The 18996-nt window shown below is 41.2% G+C and overlaps 2 protein-coding genes across 2 annotated transcripts in view; one reads left to right on the top strand and one right to left on the bottom strand.

Annotated features, from left to right (window-relative positions):
* Positions 1–18996, top strand: part of MED12L (mediator complex subunit 12L) — a 319300-nt gene that overhangs the window by 105650 nt on the left and 194654 nt on the right. The window lies entirely within an intron of this gene.
* Positions 11839–12865, bottom strand: P2RY14 (purinergic receptor P2Y14). Its single transcript, XM_016216701.2, has one exon. It carries the CDS (start codon positions 12853–12855, stop codon positions 11839–11841), a length of 1017 nt encoding a protein of 338 aa, XP_016072187.1. The 5' UTR covers positions 12856–12865.

The following is an 18996-nucleotide window of genomic DNA, read 5'->3' on the forward strand; positions in this document are numbered from 1 at the left end:
GTGGGTTTCCAGGCAGTCAAGCCCAGAAGTAGAAGACAAACCCTCAGAACCACTGTGATCGACAGTGTCACCCTCCCTCCAAGTCTGCAACATTGGGTAGTTTATAAGCGCAAGTTAAACCAGCTGGACTTTGCTCACTGCCTTTGACCTACCTGGTCCCGTTAGACCTACACTCAAGGCCACAGCCTCTTCTTTCTGGGGCTGCTGCTTCAGATGCTCCCTCTTCATACATATTAAATACTTTTGTTTTAACAAGAAGACTATTTTTGTGTTTTAGCAGGAAAAAATTGATGGATAACCTTTTAAATGTAATGAATATTAAGTATGGTGGCTGACTAAGAAGGCCAAATAAACCCATTCATTCAAACTTCCCTTAAAAAAAAGTAAAACATAACCAAAAACTGCTGAAGCCTTTCTGAATCTTAATTCTCCTAATTATTTAATGATCCACTGTGCGCATCCTGGGATAGAACAGTATGCAAGCGGATTGATAAGGCAGCTGTACACAAATCTTTCTAAACCATTGAAAGGGCTCATGTCCTTCTCCTTTCCTACCCTGAGAGAGGACTTTAGGGTCCATGAATGGGGACCTGTGCTGAACTCAGTGGAAAGAATTAGGCACTTTTTGTCTGACACAGTGCTAAAGACTTTACATGTACTTATTTAGTCTTTCATTAATCCTGCCATGCAGGTGTTGTTATCTCTGGTTACCAGATGAGAAAACAGGCACAACAGGTTAAGTAACACTGAAGGCTATATAGCTGGTTATAGAGCCAGATTCCAACCTGGACCTTCTGATCTCAGAAGCCATGTTCCAAACCACTCCAGCCCTGGCCTGTGTGGCTCAGTCGTTAGAGCATCAGCCTGCACGCTGAAGGGTCTCGGGTTCAATTCCTGATCAAGGGCACTTACCTGGGTTGCAGGTTCGATCCCTGGCCCCAGTCAGGGGGCATGCAGGAGGCAGCCAATCAGTGTGTCTCTCTCCCATTGATATGTGTGTGTCTCTCTCTCTTTCTCTCCCCCTCTCTCTTTCTACCCCCCTCCCCTCTCCTTCTCCCCCCCTCCCCTCTCCTCCCCTCCCTCCCCTCTCCTTCTCCCCCTCCCTCCCCTCTCCTCCCCCTCCCTCCCCTCTCCTCCTCCCCCTTCCTCTCCCCCTTCCTCTCCCTCCCCCCTCCTTCTCCCCCTCCCTCTCCCTCCCCCTACGTCTCTCTCTTCCTCTCTAAAATCAATAAACATATCCTTGGGTGAGGATTTAAAAAACAAACAAACACTCCAAAAGTCTGCCTCAATAATTATAGTAGTAATGATTGTGGTGATGATGATAATTGTTATAGCAGCCAAACATTACTAAGTGCTTGCTATATGGCAGGAACTATATGCTGAGCAACTTACATGATTAATTTTTTTTCCAAAGTACTGTATTAGTAAAAGAGCAGGCATCATGTATTTTGATGTTTCATTTTATAATATATATATATTTAAAAACCAAACCTAGGTTCTGTCATTTAAGCCTAACCTCCTTTACTTTCAAAGCTCCCATGACCTAGTCCCCTATACCATCCCCACTGTCTCAATCCCTCTTCTCTACTTTAGATTACTGGGGCCTTTGCTGTTCCGTGAACTGTTTCTTCCTTCCTTTGCACTTTTGGTTGTGATAAAATTTGGGTTCATAGGACTTTAAGGAGGGAGGGACCTTTATTGATAGCATCTCGTCCAATCCCCAGATCAGTTGAGGAAAGTGAGGTCTGGCACTTGGGTTGCTCAAGGCTTCACAGCTTGTTGGAACAGTCTGGGATCGGACCTTGTTCATCGTTGTCTAGATTTCTGCTCTTGTCCTTCCTGTGCCCGAGTGCTGCCTGTCCTCAGTGCCGGGAGGAAGCTCTTCACGTCTGAAGTCCAGCCCAGGCTTCACTGACACCCTGATGACTGAGTGTTCGCAGTGACCATTCTGTGTCCTGTGGCATCCTGAATGTCCTTTTCTTCTCCAGTCAGAAGCTAATGTTGGTGCAGGTCGGTCTTGTCTCCCACCTTTGCTCAGTGTTCCTTTGTGAGACACTAGGATTTTGGTTTAGGCACTTGTGTTTCAAATGTTACGTAATAGTAACACAATAATGTGCTTTTTTCAAGTGCCCCCATTGCTCATACAATTATACAATAAAGCCTCATTTTATAGAAGAATGTATGGTAAACAAGGATTAGAGAATGATTTTTTTTTTATCAATTAATAATCTCTGTAACTGGAACTGACCATGGGTAATCTATTTCAAAGTAATTGCAGTGTATCTGTATATTTGATAATGCTTGAGAATCATGTAGTGCCTCACAGCGCCTTCCTAAACCTCAGTCAAGGTTGCAACAGAAACCAAATCTCTTGTTTAAAAGTTTTGGTTATGTCAATTTGAGGGAAAATTATACCATAATAACATCTGTGTTCTGACTCATGAATTTGAAAACTAAATGCTTGATAAATATTTTGTCAACTACTTATTAGCCTCTGCAAATCTGAGGTATCCAATGGTACTCCAGCAAAATCAAGAAATGATTTCAAGTGTCTCCTCTGTTTGGATCAAGTGCCCACTGCTTAGAAAATAAACTCATTAGATTTTTTTATGGAAGTCACTATGGAATTTTTTTGAAATTACCTATTATAATGTGTGTAGAAGGAAGTCATTTTAAGAACCTTTGTGCCTGTTGTGAAGACTAACATGGCCTTTATTCATCCAGTTATAAAATTGAGTTACTGAGTAGTTCTGCTCACATATAAATAAGGATTCAGTCTTTATGAATTAAGCTGTCTTTTTGAGAGTGGATGGGCTCTTCATGTAGAAGAAAATTTTAGTGTAGTTTACTGTGAGAATCTATTTAGAGTTTAATAACTGGTGTCCTCTTACCCAGCAACCTTACTACCTGTTGACATTTCCAATTACATGGTTTAAACACTAAAAATCATAGATTTCCCTTCCAAGGAAAGACAGTTGAATATATTAAGTATTTAAAAAGACATACCTGGGGGTGTATTCTCAGAGCCTCAGGGGCCTCTCTCCAGTCTTCACAGCAGCGTGAACAGTTCGTCTGGCTGCAGCAGTAGCAGCTCTATTGAGGGGCTGCTGGCCGTACTAAAAATTTCCTTTCCTTTTGTGTGGTTTTAAAATGTTGCATATTGACGTAGATGAAACTGTGGTTTGCAAACAGTTTAACTGTATAAAGTCTCCTAAAGAAGTTCTTTTCAATTTTGTGTATGCTTTCTTAAGCAATTCAGATTTGTCTATTCTAATTTTAGGGGAAAGATTTTTATTTGTCCATTGTAGTACCTAGCTTTTTTTTTTTTAAACACCCAAGTTGTGTTTTGCATCATAATGATTTTAAAGAACCTCAATTTTTGTTCCTTAAAAGGAGTTATGAGTTTAAGATATTAGGTGTTCAAGCAAAATTTCTTTAGTTCTATATTCTGATTCTCATCAGCCTTTCAAAGTTATAATTTAGAAAAAAAAATCATTGCACTTTGGATTCTGCTGGAGACATCTATTAATAAACAAACAAAAACAGGTGTGATTTAACATACTCTGGTAAAATACTGTATGTTTTATTTCTCTTTATTGTTTTGTTCATTGTAGAAAAATTTGGAAATAGAAATACAGAGATAACTACTGTTAACATACATTTAAAAATTTTTCTGTGTATGTATACACCCACTTAAAAATGTTCTTACATTATACATACTGTTTTATGGTTTGTACTTTTTTCATTCAAGAATATATTGAATCTCTTTTCCTAAGTTATTAGAGTAGACCCGTAATGAGTATTTGTCAATTTGGGCCAAATAAATTAATGAATTAAGATGAGTATTTCATTATTATTAGATTATATGTAATTATGCATTTTAAATGTTTGGGTCATTGTTCATTATGCCTGTGGGTGAGCAGATATTTAGTGAGTGTCTGAGTGAAGCCCAGCACAGTGAGGGCCCTGACAGACACATCATCAGTTGGCTCTGTTAGGTTATGTTTCTTGCATAAGGTTAGCTTTTATAAAAGACAATATGAGCTTACGTTTCAGGCACATTTTAGGAATTTCTAAGTCTGCAGGTACAAAGTTGATTTGTAATTGCAGAACCATTGCCCAGTCAGCCATGGTTTGGTTTCTTCTATTGCTTCATTGGTTTCATAGGTGCTTCGGTTTCATCTCTTTTCCTCCTGATAAATCTTAGTCGCCTTCCCCAATAATTAGAAAAAAGACAGAAAGAACCTCTCCAGAATCTAAAATTGAATCCCTTTTGGTACTCACTTTTAGCCAATGAACTTAATGCATACATAAATAGCCCATGGACAGGCAATAGTGCAGGGAAGGCCTGGGGAGGTGGCGGGAGCAGGGTGGAGAGGGTTAATGAGGGGAAAAAAGGGGACATCTGAAATACTTTTAACAATAAACTTAAAAAGAAACAAAAGAAAAAACTTTCTCAAAAGACTAAATGGGAGATGTCAAACTAGAGGGAATGAATTTAGGGAGAGTCTAAGGGACCTTTTGAGAAAAGCAATGTAAGGATGCTTATGATGGTCATGGCCATTTGTTTCAGATATTCTGGTGTTCTTCCAAATCCATGTAATTATTATTTTTATTTTGCAAAAGAAGAGTTTCTTACATATATTTATTAAAAATTAGAGGAAAACCACCAAATCTCTCTCAGACTTTTATTAGATTTTGGTTCGGAGCCAGGGTTAGCTTTATCATGACAGTGCTAGGAAATGATCTGTCTTTTAAGACCTTTGTGCCCTGTTGTTGGACAGGACTCTGAAAACACATGTCAGAAAAGACTGGCTTGCACATGGTCAGGTAAGTGAGCAGTGTGATCAGGGTTGACGTTCAGTGGGGGACGGATGGAGAGGCTGAGAGAGGGAATTGGGTGAGATGGAGTTGGTGCCAACTGAGTGGTGGATGGTTTTAACATGACGTGGAGGAAAATGGAAATAAAAAGGTTTTTGGTAAAGTTATTTTTTTCTTCCTTTGGGTTGAAGTATTTATATGTTTACCTCCATGTTCACTTTGGGGTATAAACAGAGTTAAGAAGTACACTTGACTGTCCTTCAAAACCCACTAATGCCACGGTTTTTGTGTCTGGATTGCCAGACGTACAAGAGCTGAAGTACCCCAATTCTCAGAGTTCATTTCCTTTTTGGGATAGTGGGAAACTACTCTCTTAACTGACTGAGGTCCTTCCTTTTGAGAGTGAGCTTGAGGCACCCCCTGTTTTGTGGAAGTTTATTCACAGTGGGGGCTACTGTCCCTGTTTTTGTTTTTGTTTTTGTTTTTGTTTTGACATGAGTTCCATTTGAATTTCCGTAAGTCACCTTTTCTGTTTCATTAGAACAGATATTTGTGTTCTAGGAAATGACACATCACCCTAACCCAGTGCTTCAAAAACCCAGTGGGAAGGAGTGAGGGGAAGTTATTTCCCTTACCTTGGTCATGGCAATACTTTTTATTAGAAATGATGTATTAATTACTTTAATGTATATTTTATATGTTTAAAAACTGAAGCCAAATTGCCCCATGAGTTGAGAAAGAAAATCCTTTTGTGGTTGTTTCCCCTGTCCACACAAATCATGCTTTTGATTTTATTGGACACAAATACTAAGAAACAGTGTCTCAGTAGAAGTATCATTTTTAATGTTTAACGTCATTAAAATTTACGATAGCATGGCATCCCTTTGGAACCAATGAGGAGGGTAAATGAATGTTGGGGTAGGTGGCCACTGCCACTGCCAGACACGGGCCTGAGAACTTATTTCTTTAAGGAATCCATGACAGTAGGAGATTCCGTTCTAACAGATTCCAGTGTCCCAGCACTTAATGCTTCTTAAATGAAAGTATTGGGCAGAAGCAGTGGTTACAAGGGAGGCCAGCAGGTCCCCCATTTAGTGTTAGCCACGGTTCAAATTTGAGTGCCACTGGGCAGTGGAACGGTACCCTACTGTTGCCACTTTTCTCATGGGATTTGCAGTTTAGGATGCTCTCAACAGCAGTTTGCACCCTGAAACTTTTATGATCTTTGGGCAGAGGGCTGTTCCTTGGTTAATGAATGCTGATGATCAAAACATCTGTCTAGAAGCTTGGGTGGCTCCGGTCAGTCTCCTCTTTGAGCCACTGTGCTTTTGGTTTGTGCCGTGAAAGTTTTTTTTAAGCACGTGATCCTCTTTCCCACCTGGATCACACTGTTTTCTGACTCAGATTAGTAGCTTCACCTTTATGAGTGATGGACATACTAGACAGAGTGGTTTTACATGATGTGTGCAGTGCACATGTAGCTCTTCCAAGGTGTTGCTATGTCTGCATGATTTAAGCTCTGCCTCTGTTTGTTATCTTTTTAATGAAAGAGTAAAAGCTTGGAAATGTTTTGAAGGCAAAGGTGTTTTGCATGTTCTTAGAATGTGAAGTGGTTGTAAGAGGGCTGAGCATATTCTCTGTCGGTCTCCTCGCCCCTCCTCTGGTTTTCTGCCTTCTTACTGACTACAGTGTTATTGGGTCACATACAGTCCATTTTCTCTTTCTTTTGTGGAGTGGGACTGCTGTTGGACCCATGGTTATAAAATAATCAATTAGAGGGAAATCCCTAAAAAAGAACATTTAAAGGTTATCTTGCTTGTTTTTAGTCACTGAGTTCATTTTTTCCCTTTTCCACTTGTGTCGTTATGGTCCACTTTCAATGAAGTTATGAGTAACACATTTTCAAAGCGTAGAACTCTACATTTACAAACACTGTTGTTACTTCCCAGGAGAAGGTTCTTTGGAGAAATTATCCCTTTCTTTTCATGTGAATCTTTGTTTTTTGATGAAGTAAAGAAAAATTCTAACAACAAATATAATTGGCTGTTGGTTGTCTCCTTAACTCCCATCTTAGGGAATATTTTTGTGACTTTTAGAATCTTACAGTGTAGAAGGGGTGACAGGAATATGTGGAACCTGCAATGATTCAAATTTACTACTGGCTGTTAGAACCAGTGAATCCAGGAGGTGCCTGAGGTGGGGTGAAGGGATGCTTCTGAGAAGTGGGAGGACTAGGCATGCTTGGGGCATGACACTTGATTGGGATGTGCGCAGTATGTTTGGGGACTCTTGGGCAATCTGGGTACTTAGAGTATCTGAGCAGGATCAGTGAGGACAGGGATGAGTCCAAATCTTGGATCAACCTAGTCAGCCTCGGATGCTTTAATAAGTCAGCAGGGCGAGCTCAGGAAAGTTATGTGGGAGGAGCTGTCAGTTCAGCAGGTAGGTAGATCTGTGCTGTTGGAGTGTGGGGTTAGGGGAGAAAGTGGAAGGCAAGACGCCAGTTAGAGGATGACTGCAGTCAGTTTAGGTGAGAGGCATTGAGGATCTGAAATTAGAGGGGAAGAGACAGGCGGTTGGGAGCCATTTCAGAGGTGAAATCAATGTCTGTGGTGAGAGGGGAGCCGACTAGTGTTTCAGTCCTGGGAAGGGAAGTCTGAGGAAGAGAGAACCTGGGTTGTTGACTTCCTGTGTCTCTCGTGCAGTCTCACTATCTGATATAGCACAGATTGCTTTTTGATCTTTCCAGTTAGAAGTTAACTATTCTGCAGCGCTCACCATCACCAGGACACTCTGAATGTAACTTTGTAAACGTTTAAGGAGCTCTCATTTTGAACAGCATTGATGGAAACACTGGTTTTCCTTTCACAAACTAGCTTTTTAGTCACCTAAATACTTTCTTAATATCAAACAGGTGAGAAAATACACTTTTTTTATGATAGGAGGTTGAAACTGGCTGTTAGTTTATAAAAAAATGAGGATTAAATTTTGTTTGAGTCAGTCAGATGCAGATTGCTGATATTATTTTGGAGAGCTACAGGCTTGGAGAACATAAATAATTAGCAGCCTGAAAAAAGCTGCAAGTTACATGTAGGAGATCTTTTACAAAGAAATTGTTTTAAGTGATATGAAGTATTGTATCGAGATGCTAAGAGCCATCCTTTGGTGTCCTTGTATGTTGGAGATGGAATGGTAGGAAAGTAAGCCATGGGAAGCTCTGTTCCACATTTTGGGGGCTTAGCAATTCACCAGTGATGGAGATATGGGAGGGAGGGGGAACCAGTGTAGCTCTGGGCTTCCGCGGACATGCTTATTCTGTGGGTGGGGCGGGGAGGGGGAGGCAACAGGGTGACCCTGACCAAGAGTCCTGCGTTTTGGGTTCCCAGAGCGCTGAGTGGAGATAATATTTTTGGAAGTGGGGTGAGTGGGTTGGGAGGAGATCTTAGCTTTGACCATGAGAGGAGCCATAGAATTATACAGTGAGGTCCTTCAAAGGTGAGAAGTAGTCTCATAAGCTTTATTAGTGAAAACTTTTCATATATTTTGTTGTTGTTGAGATGGGCCTGTTTTTATAGCATTGCTTCCTGGCTTTTACCGCAGCCTCTCCTGGAGGTGGGGCAGACGGGAATGGAGGCAGTCACTTTTCCTAGTCCCTGTCAACCTGGAAACCTGATTTCATTGAATAATTTGTTTCTTTTCTGTAGCTAGTTTATAAATAAAGTTTAAAAAGTATATTTACTGTGATAAAGTTGTAGAATATTTAATCATTTAGTACGAACAGTGCTATGAAGTGGTTAAGGCATTTTTAAAAGTGGTGTATGAGGAAGGAAAACTATAGCCCGGGCTATTTTTTGGGGAATGATCTGTTTTGTGTGTAGTTTTTATGATGTTATCTCGGTGTTACAGATATTTTCTGTATTAATAAAGATACTGACTTTCCCTCTTTCTCCAGAGTCAGGTAAAGGATGTAGGAGGTTTAAGGACAGACTGCAGAACCAACGGTACATATGTTGCTGTGTCAGATGGAAGCACAGCTTAACGTAGGGTGTTTCCTAGAGTTCCTGGACCACTTTTTTAGCTGAAGCCAATGTATCAAGACTCTCATTTGTAGGTGACAAAGACATACAGTTAAAATAGTGCTTATGCAGTAGAAGAGATTTATTGGCTGACAGACCTGAATGTCCACAGTTGTGGATGGAGCTTTAGTTGAGGGCTGATGAGGGGCCTCAGTTACTAGAACCAGGGCTGGGTTGGTACCACTTCTCTAGTCACCTTGCATGGGGTTAGTTTCAGCTCAGAGATGGCTGTAGGCTTTCCTTTTGTGGTGGCAAAATGGAAGAGGCACTTCTGGCAAGCCTTCTAGAGAATTCCTTTAGGAATTTAGGACTTGTTTTCATTGGGTCATACTGGGTCCCGTTCCCTCTCAACTTGGGACCAGTGGAGTTGGACATGCTAGTCATCAATCATGGCCTCACCCTGATGTTGGGGACAGGGTGGGCTCCAGGACAGCATATGGCTGAGAACAGGGAAAGGTGAATTTCCCAAAGGAAAAAAACATGCTTTGACTGCTGAGAAAAGAGTGGTTGGAAGCTGAGGGGATAACCAGCAAGTGAGCGCTACTGATGTTGAGGTTTTATGAAGGACAGTTGCACAGTGTGGGCATTGCTGTGGGTGGGTTTCATGACTGTGGTTTCTTTGTTTCTTGATTCTTTTCACAAATGATTTTATAAAAACATTTTAGAGTATTTTTGTGTAGGTGGCTGAATCAGTTATGAATTAACAGGGAACCTCAGTTTAGTTAAAGAAAATGTGAGGATTCCTGTTAAAGGGTCATTTTAGTCTCAGTCAAGAGCCACTTCTGAGTACCTTTCTATTAGTCTTCTGCATGCCAGATAATGCAGAGCAGCTGTCTGTGTATCATGTTCCCTCCACAGATGTGTTTTCTTTTCACTGCTGCCCCGGGACTTTAAAATTTTGTAGTTTTACATCAAACCACAAAACACGGGCAAACAAGGGCCTCTCTTGGTGAGACTGGAGCTCACTATCATCATTAACATTCCCTATTTTCCATTTTCTTACAACGAAGCTTACATTGCCTTCCCTGCCACCACGGGCACCTGGATGTGTAAGCCGCACTGGGCAGCCTGACACCTGAGGACATACAGGAAAGCTCTGTCTACAGAGGGGCCTGGGGAGGAGTCCCTGCTGCCTACCTGCTCCAGTGCTGGCGACCTCCTGAAGCTGGAGATAGTCATTGCTGCCAGTGCTCTACCACTTCCTTTGTGTTGTAGCCCTGGACCTGAAAGTTATGAATGTAGTAACTCTTCCTCATATCTTGCTTCATGGTATCCTTACCTGCGCTGCATGTTGCTTTTGAGAAATCCTGCCTTTCACATTGCTGATCTGTTTTAGACCACAAGGCATTACTTGTGTTCCTCATCTTCTCTTTTTTACTTTCATTTTTGCCCATGTCCAGTAGGGGCATTTAAAATGCCAGCATTTAGTAATTTGTGCTGGCCAATGGAAATGATGAAGATATATTTAGCCAAACAAGTACAGCAAGTGTAGTTTCACCTAGCATGCTTGAAGTAGGTTGGTGATTTTGTTTTTTGACCCAGAGTTGGGAGCAGGGAGCTTTTTACAAGGGTAAAAAGTAGACATAGAGTATAAAACCTTTCCTATCTCTTCCTCAATTTAAGGTGTGCTTTCTGAATTTTGCTTAAAGTCTGATGAGGTCCTGGAGCATATGCAGTACTTATTTTGAAAAGTCAGTCATAAATAAAATTTGAATGTCCTAATTAGTGTGTTTAAACAACTTCATGTCTTGACTCTGAGGAAATCTGATAATGTTTTTTCATATCTTGATTAATCATTTAGAAATTGAGACTATTAAAAATAGTTTCTTTATTAATACATATACAGTAAAGAATGAAATATATAAAAACATGGCTTACAAAAGTGTTTGAAAAGAACACTGGAAAGATGGGCTGAATGTCTTCTAGCCAGTTAATAGCAGAGAAAGAATTGTTTTGATAACTCATAAGCCAGCAACCATATTTTATTTCTGCACATATTAATTCATTTTTCAGAAAATGTGATGTGTAAGTTTTCATTTTCTGTATAACTTGTCATTCATTATTATACATTTTAGATTTTTTTTTTAATCAAACCTAATTGCTTTCTAAGAGAACTGCTTCCCCTGCCCCAGGGAAGAATGTATGTGGCTAGCCTGAGAGTGTGTGTCTTTCTTTCTCCCAGGCATCCTGTTTTTTGTCCTTGCCATGAATAGGGGAAGTTGCCGGCACCTGCCCATATCCAGCTTCCCTCAGTAGAGTCCATTTTAAGGACACTCTAACGCTGGAACTCCAGGCCCATGAAGTGGCTTAACCAGTCTTTGTAGAAGATGTATTAAAAATGCATTTTATATCATCCTCAAAATGCTGTGAGAAAAGAATTAAATTTTTATTGCAAAATACATAATTTATATCTGCTTTCCTTTGAAATGCCTTGAGAGAGATCAGTAGAGGATTTCTTAAGTGATTTTCTGGGTGTCTGCTTTTTCTTCTTCAAATCAGAGAACTTGACTCCCTCACTGCAAACAGGCCTCTAGCCCTTTATCAAACTGTCTGCCTTTAAGTTGGTCTTAACGATCCTCTTGAAAAATTTCCGTAACTTACCAACTTAATTCTTGCATTTAGAGAAGGAAGACACCCCTGTGAATTGTCTTGATGGCTGTCTTTTCTTATCCCCTGTTTAAAGTGCTACATTAACTGACCAGATTAGTGTTTATAAATTTAAACCTTCTATTTTGATATGATTGAAAAACATATGTATTATTTTTTCTTTGATGTTACACCAAAGCATGGAAACTTACATTTTAATTAATTAATTGTACTAAATTGGATAGCGATGCTCAGAGGTGATAATCATTATCACGGTCATTTCACATTCCTTCCTCTCGCTCCTTGACTGAGGGTTACAACCCACACCCAGGGACCTCATTTGAAAGGCGAGAAATCACAGCGTGTCTGTGCTTTCATGTATCGTATTTCCCCTCCTGGTTTTGGACATTTCTGGGTCATTCCGAGCTTTTAGTGGGATGCGCAATTTCTTACACAAAGTTTCTCTAAATGGCTGGCATAAGAAGTAATAAATAATGGGGTCTAAGCACACGTTTGCCGCTGACAGCAGCAGAGTGAATTCTTTCACATACTGCAAGATTTCCTTGGTCCGGCAGCTGTAAGAGCCTCCTGTTTGGCTCTGTGTGTAGGAGATCCTGGCAATGTGGTAAGGCACGAAGCAGACAGAGAACACTAACATGATGCTGAATATGTTGCGACTCGATTTCCTCTTGACGGAAATGGAGTTCTTTCTGGACCTCAGATGGGACTTGAAGATTTTCCTCGTGATGGCGGTGTAGAAAACGATGAGCAGAAGGAGCACGATCCAGAAGATGCCCACGAAGATGTAGTTTGATGCTTTGTGCCACTTGAGTCCCAGTTCGTTTTTAAGCTCCATGCACTTTATATGTGTCATGTCCTTAACACTCTGGTTGGTCAGGATGATGTTGGGGACAGCGAGGAGGAGCATCAGCAGCCACACCCCCACTGCCAGGAGTTTGCTGTAAGTCACTGACTGGATGAAAGAAGTCAGGAGAGGCTTCACAATTTTGTAATATCTGTCAAAGCTGATGAGCCCGAAGAAGGTGATGCCAACGTACATGTTGATGTAGAAGAGCACTGCCGACACCCTGCACACGAACACGCCCAGCTGCCAGGGGCCCAGGCCTGCATCACTGAGAATCTTGAAGGGAAATGTCAGGCTCATCAGGAAGTCGGCGACGACAATGTTCTTGAGATAGACGATGAAGCTCTTGGAGCTGGGCACGTAGCAGAAGATCCAGCCCGACACACCATTGAGCAGAACCCCTGCGACACAGACCAGCAGGTACAGCACAGGAATGATTTGCTGTGTGATGAGGGGGTTTCTGGAACAGGACTCCACCGGAGGCTGAGAGGTGGTGGAATTCATCATTTTCTAACTTCTAAGGAGAGAGAAGCCTGGAAAATGAAGTGAAATAGTCATTCAGGGGGCACTATGGCCTCCAAGGTAATTGCCAAATAATAAAGCCAAAGACAGTGGATGTAGCCAAACCCTCCAGGCTCTTGAAGTTTTTGTTACATATTAGGCACTTTCCTCCTCCCTACCTCCTTTTTTTTAAAAAAAATGGGAACACAGGGTAGTCCAGTGACAGGAAAGAAAAGTTGGCAGAGCAGGACAGCCTGAGAGCTGTAGGTAATATGAGAGCAGTGTTTCCCTAAGATGGCAGTGGTTCTCTGTAAAACTCCAGAATTCTAGGACACGCTTGTTTAAGTATAGTCTCAAAAGGTAATAAAACTGTGGAAGCAGAGAATTAATCTATTTCATTTAATGCAGAACTTCGTTTAATACACTAGGTTTCAGAGCTGTTGATACAGACCTTACTCCAAAAAGCCTGCCCTGCACCTACTGTGGACGTGGCACAGGTTCTGAAAAGCACCCCCCAATGTGGCTGGTACTTTTGACATGGGCTTCTGGGTACTTTTCAAACTGAGCTTTTCTGTTTTTGTTTTTGTTTTTTTCCCATTGAAAAACTGATTTGCATTATTTTTATAAATTAGAAAACAAACACAAACAATTACCTTACACATTCTAAGAAATGCTTTCAGAAAAGTCCATCCTGGATCTCCCCTGTTCACTACGGTAGCCACTGGCCACACATGGAACACTTGAACTGCGGCCAGTCCTGATTGAGATGTGAGGTAAGTACAGAATGCACCTGACGTTTACAGACTTTGTACAAAGAAAGTAAAATATCTTAATATTTTTAATACCACATTTGAAACAATATTTCAGAAATATTCTGTTAAACAAAATATGTTAGTAATCTTAATTTTACTTTTTAAGAATATGGCTACTAGAAAAGTTAAGATTACGTATGTGGCTCGCGTCACATTTTTATTGGACTCCACTGTTCCAGGTATTTCCCAGAGCTGCCTTCTGCTGGGGACTCCTCTGTGTTCTTTGCTGATGTCAGACGTACTGACTCGGCTTAGGGAGGATTAGGACTGCTTTGAAAGATTATTTGATGCATCAAAGCAAATATTTACTGCCCATCTCGTGTAATACCGACATACTTGCCCTCAGGATGAAATTCTTTCTCTGTAATGCTGAGCTCTGTTCTTGGTCTGATCCCCACTTCCCCCCTCTCCAGCAACAAGTTCATGCTGTCTGAGCCCTTCTTGCTCCTATAGGTTCCACAAGTTCTCTTACTTTGGACCCTTGCACAAACTTCCATCTGTATCTGTGTGGAAACTTTTGATGTCTTCTTGGTGGATAACTTCATCCTTGAGGCCTCAGTTGGATATCAGTTTCTTTAGGAGACCCTTCCATCCAAGCCTCAGCGGGTGCATTGGGTGTGGGGTTCCATCTGTGTGCTCATAGCTCTGTGCCTCTCTCCTGTCTCAACACTCAGCTCTCAGCCTTTGTTTTTTGTTCCTTCCACTGTGTAAGCTCCTTCAGAGGAGAGAGGCCATGCATTTCTCACCATTGTATTCCTAGCATTATATTTAGGATGTTAGATACTTAAAATGTTTGTGAAATAAATGAATATGCAACCTGGGAATATAAGACTTGAAGCCCTGTTCTCAGGAAATTTGTATCTAGTCAGGGATCACGGGAAAGATTGTGGAGGATGGTGGGTTTCTTGAGGTCAGAGGATGTAACTTGTTCATCTTTGTATTTTGGTGCCAGGCACAGTGCTCTTCACACAGGGAGTGAAGTCAGGGAGTGAAGTAAAGGTAGTATGAGTGGGATGTGAAATACATTTCAAATAAAAGGTCATACATGCAAACTTTGTGTGTTGCTGTCCACATAGACCCTGCTTCTGCGTGTTCTTCACGCCATACAGCAGAATTGGAACTCAGCCACTGACCTGCCAGTCCCTGGGCTGCCTCTCGAAGGGAATCTGGTCCCCTGCATCCCGGTCTGATTGTGCTGGTTTAGTCATTTGCTTCTTTGTAGGTCTTTTGTGACTTGCTTCATGTTTTAGATGAAAAGCAAAGGGGCCTCCTTTTCTCTTTTTAATGCCCACTGTGATGAAGAACTTGTGTTTACTAATGAATTTTCCTTGTTCCCTGATGGTCAGATGCAGCTCAGTCTAGGAGCCAGTCTCCCAGGGTTGTGCTGTGTGCTCCCAGGGGCCCCAGTGCTGGGACACAGGCCCCTCCCTCCTCAGCAGTGTGGTGCACCATTGACTAGGGTTTAAAATATTAACTAAAAATGTAGGTGTTAATACATTTTGAAGTAGAGGGAAATATTAACTATATAATATAAAATTATCTAGTGAAATAGTGAAGAATTTTCAGAAATGTTTGAGAGCCAAACTTGACTCCTCATAGAAACATCTTGGAAGCCACTATATACAGACACAGTGGAGAACTTCCCAGGAGTGATTTAGTGCAAGCCACAGTTCCTTTCCTCATGGAAATCCTTATAAAGACGTTCTCTGTCTTCTGACATCTACTTCTGAGCTGCAGTATGACTGCCTGCAGCCTGACGCCGTGGGTCGGGACTATGTTCCCAGGTTCCTCAGTGTGGAGGACCTGAGTGTGTGGCCTGTGCGCACGCCCCTGCCTGCCCTGCTTCTCACCCTGAGGTGGTCTGAAGCAGCTGCCTGGCCCAGGAGAACCAGAACAGGCGTGTCCTCTGTAATGGAGTGAACACTCAAGATGTGCTTGGTTGGGTGTTCTCCCCCAAACATCTTGCGGTTTGGGCCTGTTTTTAAGCAGTTGCAACAGTCTTTTTTAGGGTGCTTAGGTTTGAGAATGCTGGCTGGGCGAAGGCGCAGGCATCCCTGCTGCCTGCCTGCACTGGTGTCTGGTCAGAAACGGCAGAGGCAAACAAAAGACCCTACATGAATAAAGGTAATTCTGGTAGTACTTTCCCAGCTCTTAGGTATTTTTTCCTTTAGCAGTGGTGTTGGTCTTAGGGCACTGTGTCCTGTAGGGACGTATTTTACTGTCCCTGATCTTGGAGTCTCGGAGCATGGCAGCATTTTCTACAGCAATAGATGGAGAGATATTTGGAAAAAGAGCTATGCTAAGGCATCTACAGCAAGGGAGGCCAATTTTACATATTGAGACCAAAAGGCAGGAATATGTGTTGATGAAAAACAGGACAAGATTATGAGACATCTGTCACTTTGACCTTGAAACATTTGCCCAGTCTCCTCTCCTTATCTTTACTATACAGATGATTTAATGCACCATCAAGGGACCCACCAAAACTTCAAATCATTTCACAAATGGAGGAAATGCTCATTTTATACAATAACATAAAAATAAGAATAAATAACTGAAAGAAAACAAAGAATGTCTTGGTGTGGGCCAACAACCCTTCCTTCCCTGCCTCATGCTTGCTCCAGCCCATTAAAGGTAAAAGACAGGTGAAGGGAGGGGGTCAAAGGAACAGGAAAAAGACCTCTGGAGGATGGCCAACCGAAAAAGTGGGCAGGCCTGTCCGGAGGCGTGGCCAGCCCTGCCCCAAATGTCCATTCTGAGAGGATACCTGAATTCCTGTGTGAAAGTGGTGGTTCTGTTAACCTTGTTCCTTCAGGAATGCAAACATTGCTCCCTAAAGATCTCTGTATGTGGCAGAACTTTTCAAGGACACTCAGCAATGTAAGTCTTTAGCCTCTCTTAAGCAGTACCCCTCCTTGTTCCACAAGTGCAGTAGAGGAGAATGGAGCGAAATGGCACAACATGTTCTAGTCTCTATATACCAGGACTCTGGGTCTTCGGTAACATAATTAAGGAACGTGGTGGAATGGGATTTATGAGCCCAGCGGACAGCTGTATAATAGTAGTGTACGAATTGCTTTCCCTCACCTTTTCTGCACAGCTGGACTATCAGTGCCACAGGTTCCTTCTAATATAGATGGTGTGTGCACCTGTTGCCGAGCAGTATAGGGTCTTGGGGTGCCACACCGAGTGTTTTCAAGTGGTGGAGTGTTGCATGTAACTATAGGGCTCTCTCTGAGCAGAATTTAGTTGATACAGGGCCGTTGAAAGCAGTGCTCACCCCAGAAATACATTCATCTTAAAAACATGCTGAGTTCATTACTCATCTGAGTAATTACAGTGACCTGCTTTTCTCTTCTCTCTGGGCTACCTCCGCCATTCTAATTGTGTGCGGTAATTCCACTTTCTCTGAAGAAGGGGAATTATTCCTTTATGACATTTTGATGAAATTATTAAACCTGGTGATAATGCTAGAGAGTTTTTTCAATCACCTTTAAAGTTATTTTGTATGAGGTTTCTTTTCAGTGCAGTAATTTTCAGTGAATGCCTGTCATTTTTATGTTGCCAAAGTGTTTCTTTACTAATGATCCTATGGTGTAGGGGAAAAATGAAGAATTATTAAGTTAAATGAACACCAGAGTGTTTTTATTGGAGTAGTATGCATGGTAGCAGTGTAATTACTTTTAAAATTCAGTTTGTAAAATTGTGCAGCATTTCAGCATGTTCATTTGTTGTTTCACTGTACTGGTCTTGATCGTCAGTATTAATGATTATTGATTTGGTGTGAACTCTTGTGGAAAGCTTATAAACTCTTTACTTGAAAGTATTGGGCATGAAGTGTTTTTAGTTGTTGGTTTATTTTCCCCCTAATGGAAGCAGATGCTCAAATCAGTTCATTGAATTACTGAAGTCAACAATTGATAATTTTAGCCAAGAAATCATAGGCAGGATTTTTTTTTTTTTTTTAAACCTTCACACTATTGATGTCTTGGTCCAGATAATTATTTGTTGTGGGCAGCTGTCCCTGTCCTTTGCTTTGTAGGGTGTTTAGCAGTATCCCTGGCTTTTATCTATCAGGTAGAAGTTGTGACAAGATGTATCCAAACATTGCCAAGTGTCCCATGGGAGACCAAGCCGCCCCTGGTTGATAATGAGAGATGTGAACAGAGATAATGCCTCAAAGCATGTTGTCTGGTAGAAGGATCAGTTTGGTCTAGGTCGTCACCTCTCTTATGTTTTAAACCAGCTCTTCTTAAACTTTACTGTGCACACACATCACTTAGGGATCTTGTTGAAGTAAAGACTCACACCCCACAGGTCTGTAGTTGGCTGTGACAGTGCTGTTAGCCCAGCGACCACATTTTGAGTAGCAAGTTTTTTTCAGATCCTGTACACAGGTGACATTTAATAAATACTTGGTGAGGAGGGTAAAAAAACATAAAACATGTTTTTCTTTACTGTAGTTGGGACTCCAGATAGGAAACAGGTTATATTCTAGGTAGCCCTGAAATCTAGGATCTTTCTTAGTTTGTTGCTTACATATTTCATCATTATCTCATTCTCATGGTCTCCTGGAAATGTAAATATGTATTTTATAGAAATCTGCTTAAGAATACATGATAAAGAAATCTTATATTTACCTATAATATTCCTAAAAGGTCATGAAGTTCTCTTTAGAAAAAAAAAGGGGATTGAGTTCTCTGTGGAGCAACATTACTGTGGGCCAGGGTTGTGCTGGACACGACCTGGTCAGGAGTGAGGTTATTCTCAAACTTCCATGGCAGCACTCAGTCCTGGGGGGAGGGAGGAGCAGGGAGTGGTGTAGGGTGATTGGGCTTTTGCTCTATTTCTGGTATTTCATCTCTTAAATTCTGAATCCATTGTGGCTAAATATTACTATCTGTTAATACTGGGTGATTGGGTACATTGATTTTCCAAATCTTAGTTTCTGTACTTTTATTATTTTATATTTTAAATATTTCATAATTAGGAAAAAAAATGTGTGGAGAATGGATTGTTTTCACAGCACTCTTTTATCAGCACCCACCTAGGATGAGCATTTTTCTTCCTGTTCTTTGTTTAGTTCTTAAAAGGTGACGACAGTCTGGTATTTCCTCCTACCTCCTTCTAGGCCAAACATCAAAAGCTTTAATCCGAGGTGCCCCAGATATTTTCATCTGTGTTTTCTAGAGGATTCTTAAAATACTAAAAATAGTATAGATATGTGTAATCATTTGTATATTTCTAAATGAACTCAGTCATTTTCTTATCACTGCTGGTTTTATCTCCCTTTTTCTAATGTACACCTCTCTTTTTTCCTTTTCCGTGCCAATAT

Source organism: Miniopterus natalensis, chromosome 6, assembly GCF_054644295.1.
Source record: "Miniopterus natalensis isolate mMinNat1 chromosome 6, mMinNat1.hap1, whole genome shotgun sequence".
In the NCBI taxonomy this organism is placed as follows: domain Eukaryota; kingdom Metazoa; phylum Chordata; class Mammalia; order Chiroptera; family Miniopteridae; genus Miniopterus; species Miniopterus natalensis.

What these genes read in the sequence shown, in the direction of transcription:
- P2RY14 (XM_016216701.2), bottom strand. Translation starts at nt 12,855, where the DNA reads ATGATGAATTCCACCACCTCTCAGCCTCCGGTGGAGTCCTGTTCCAGA.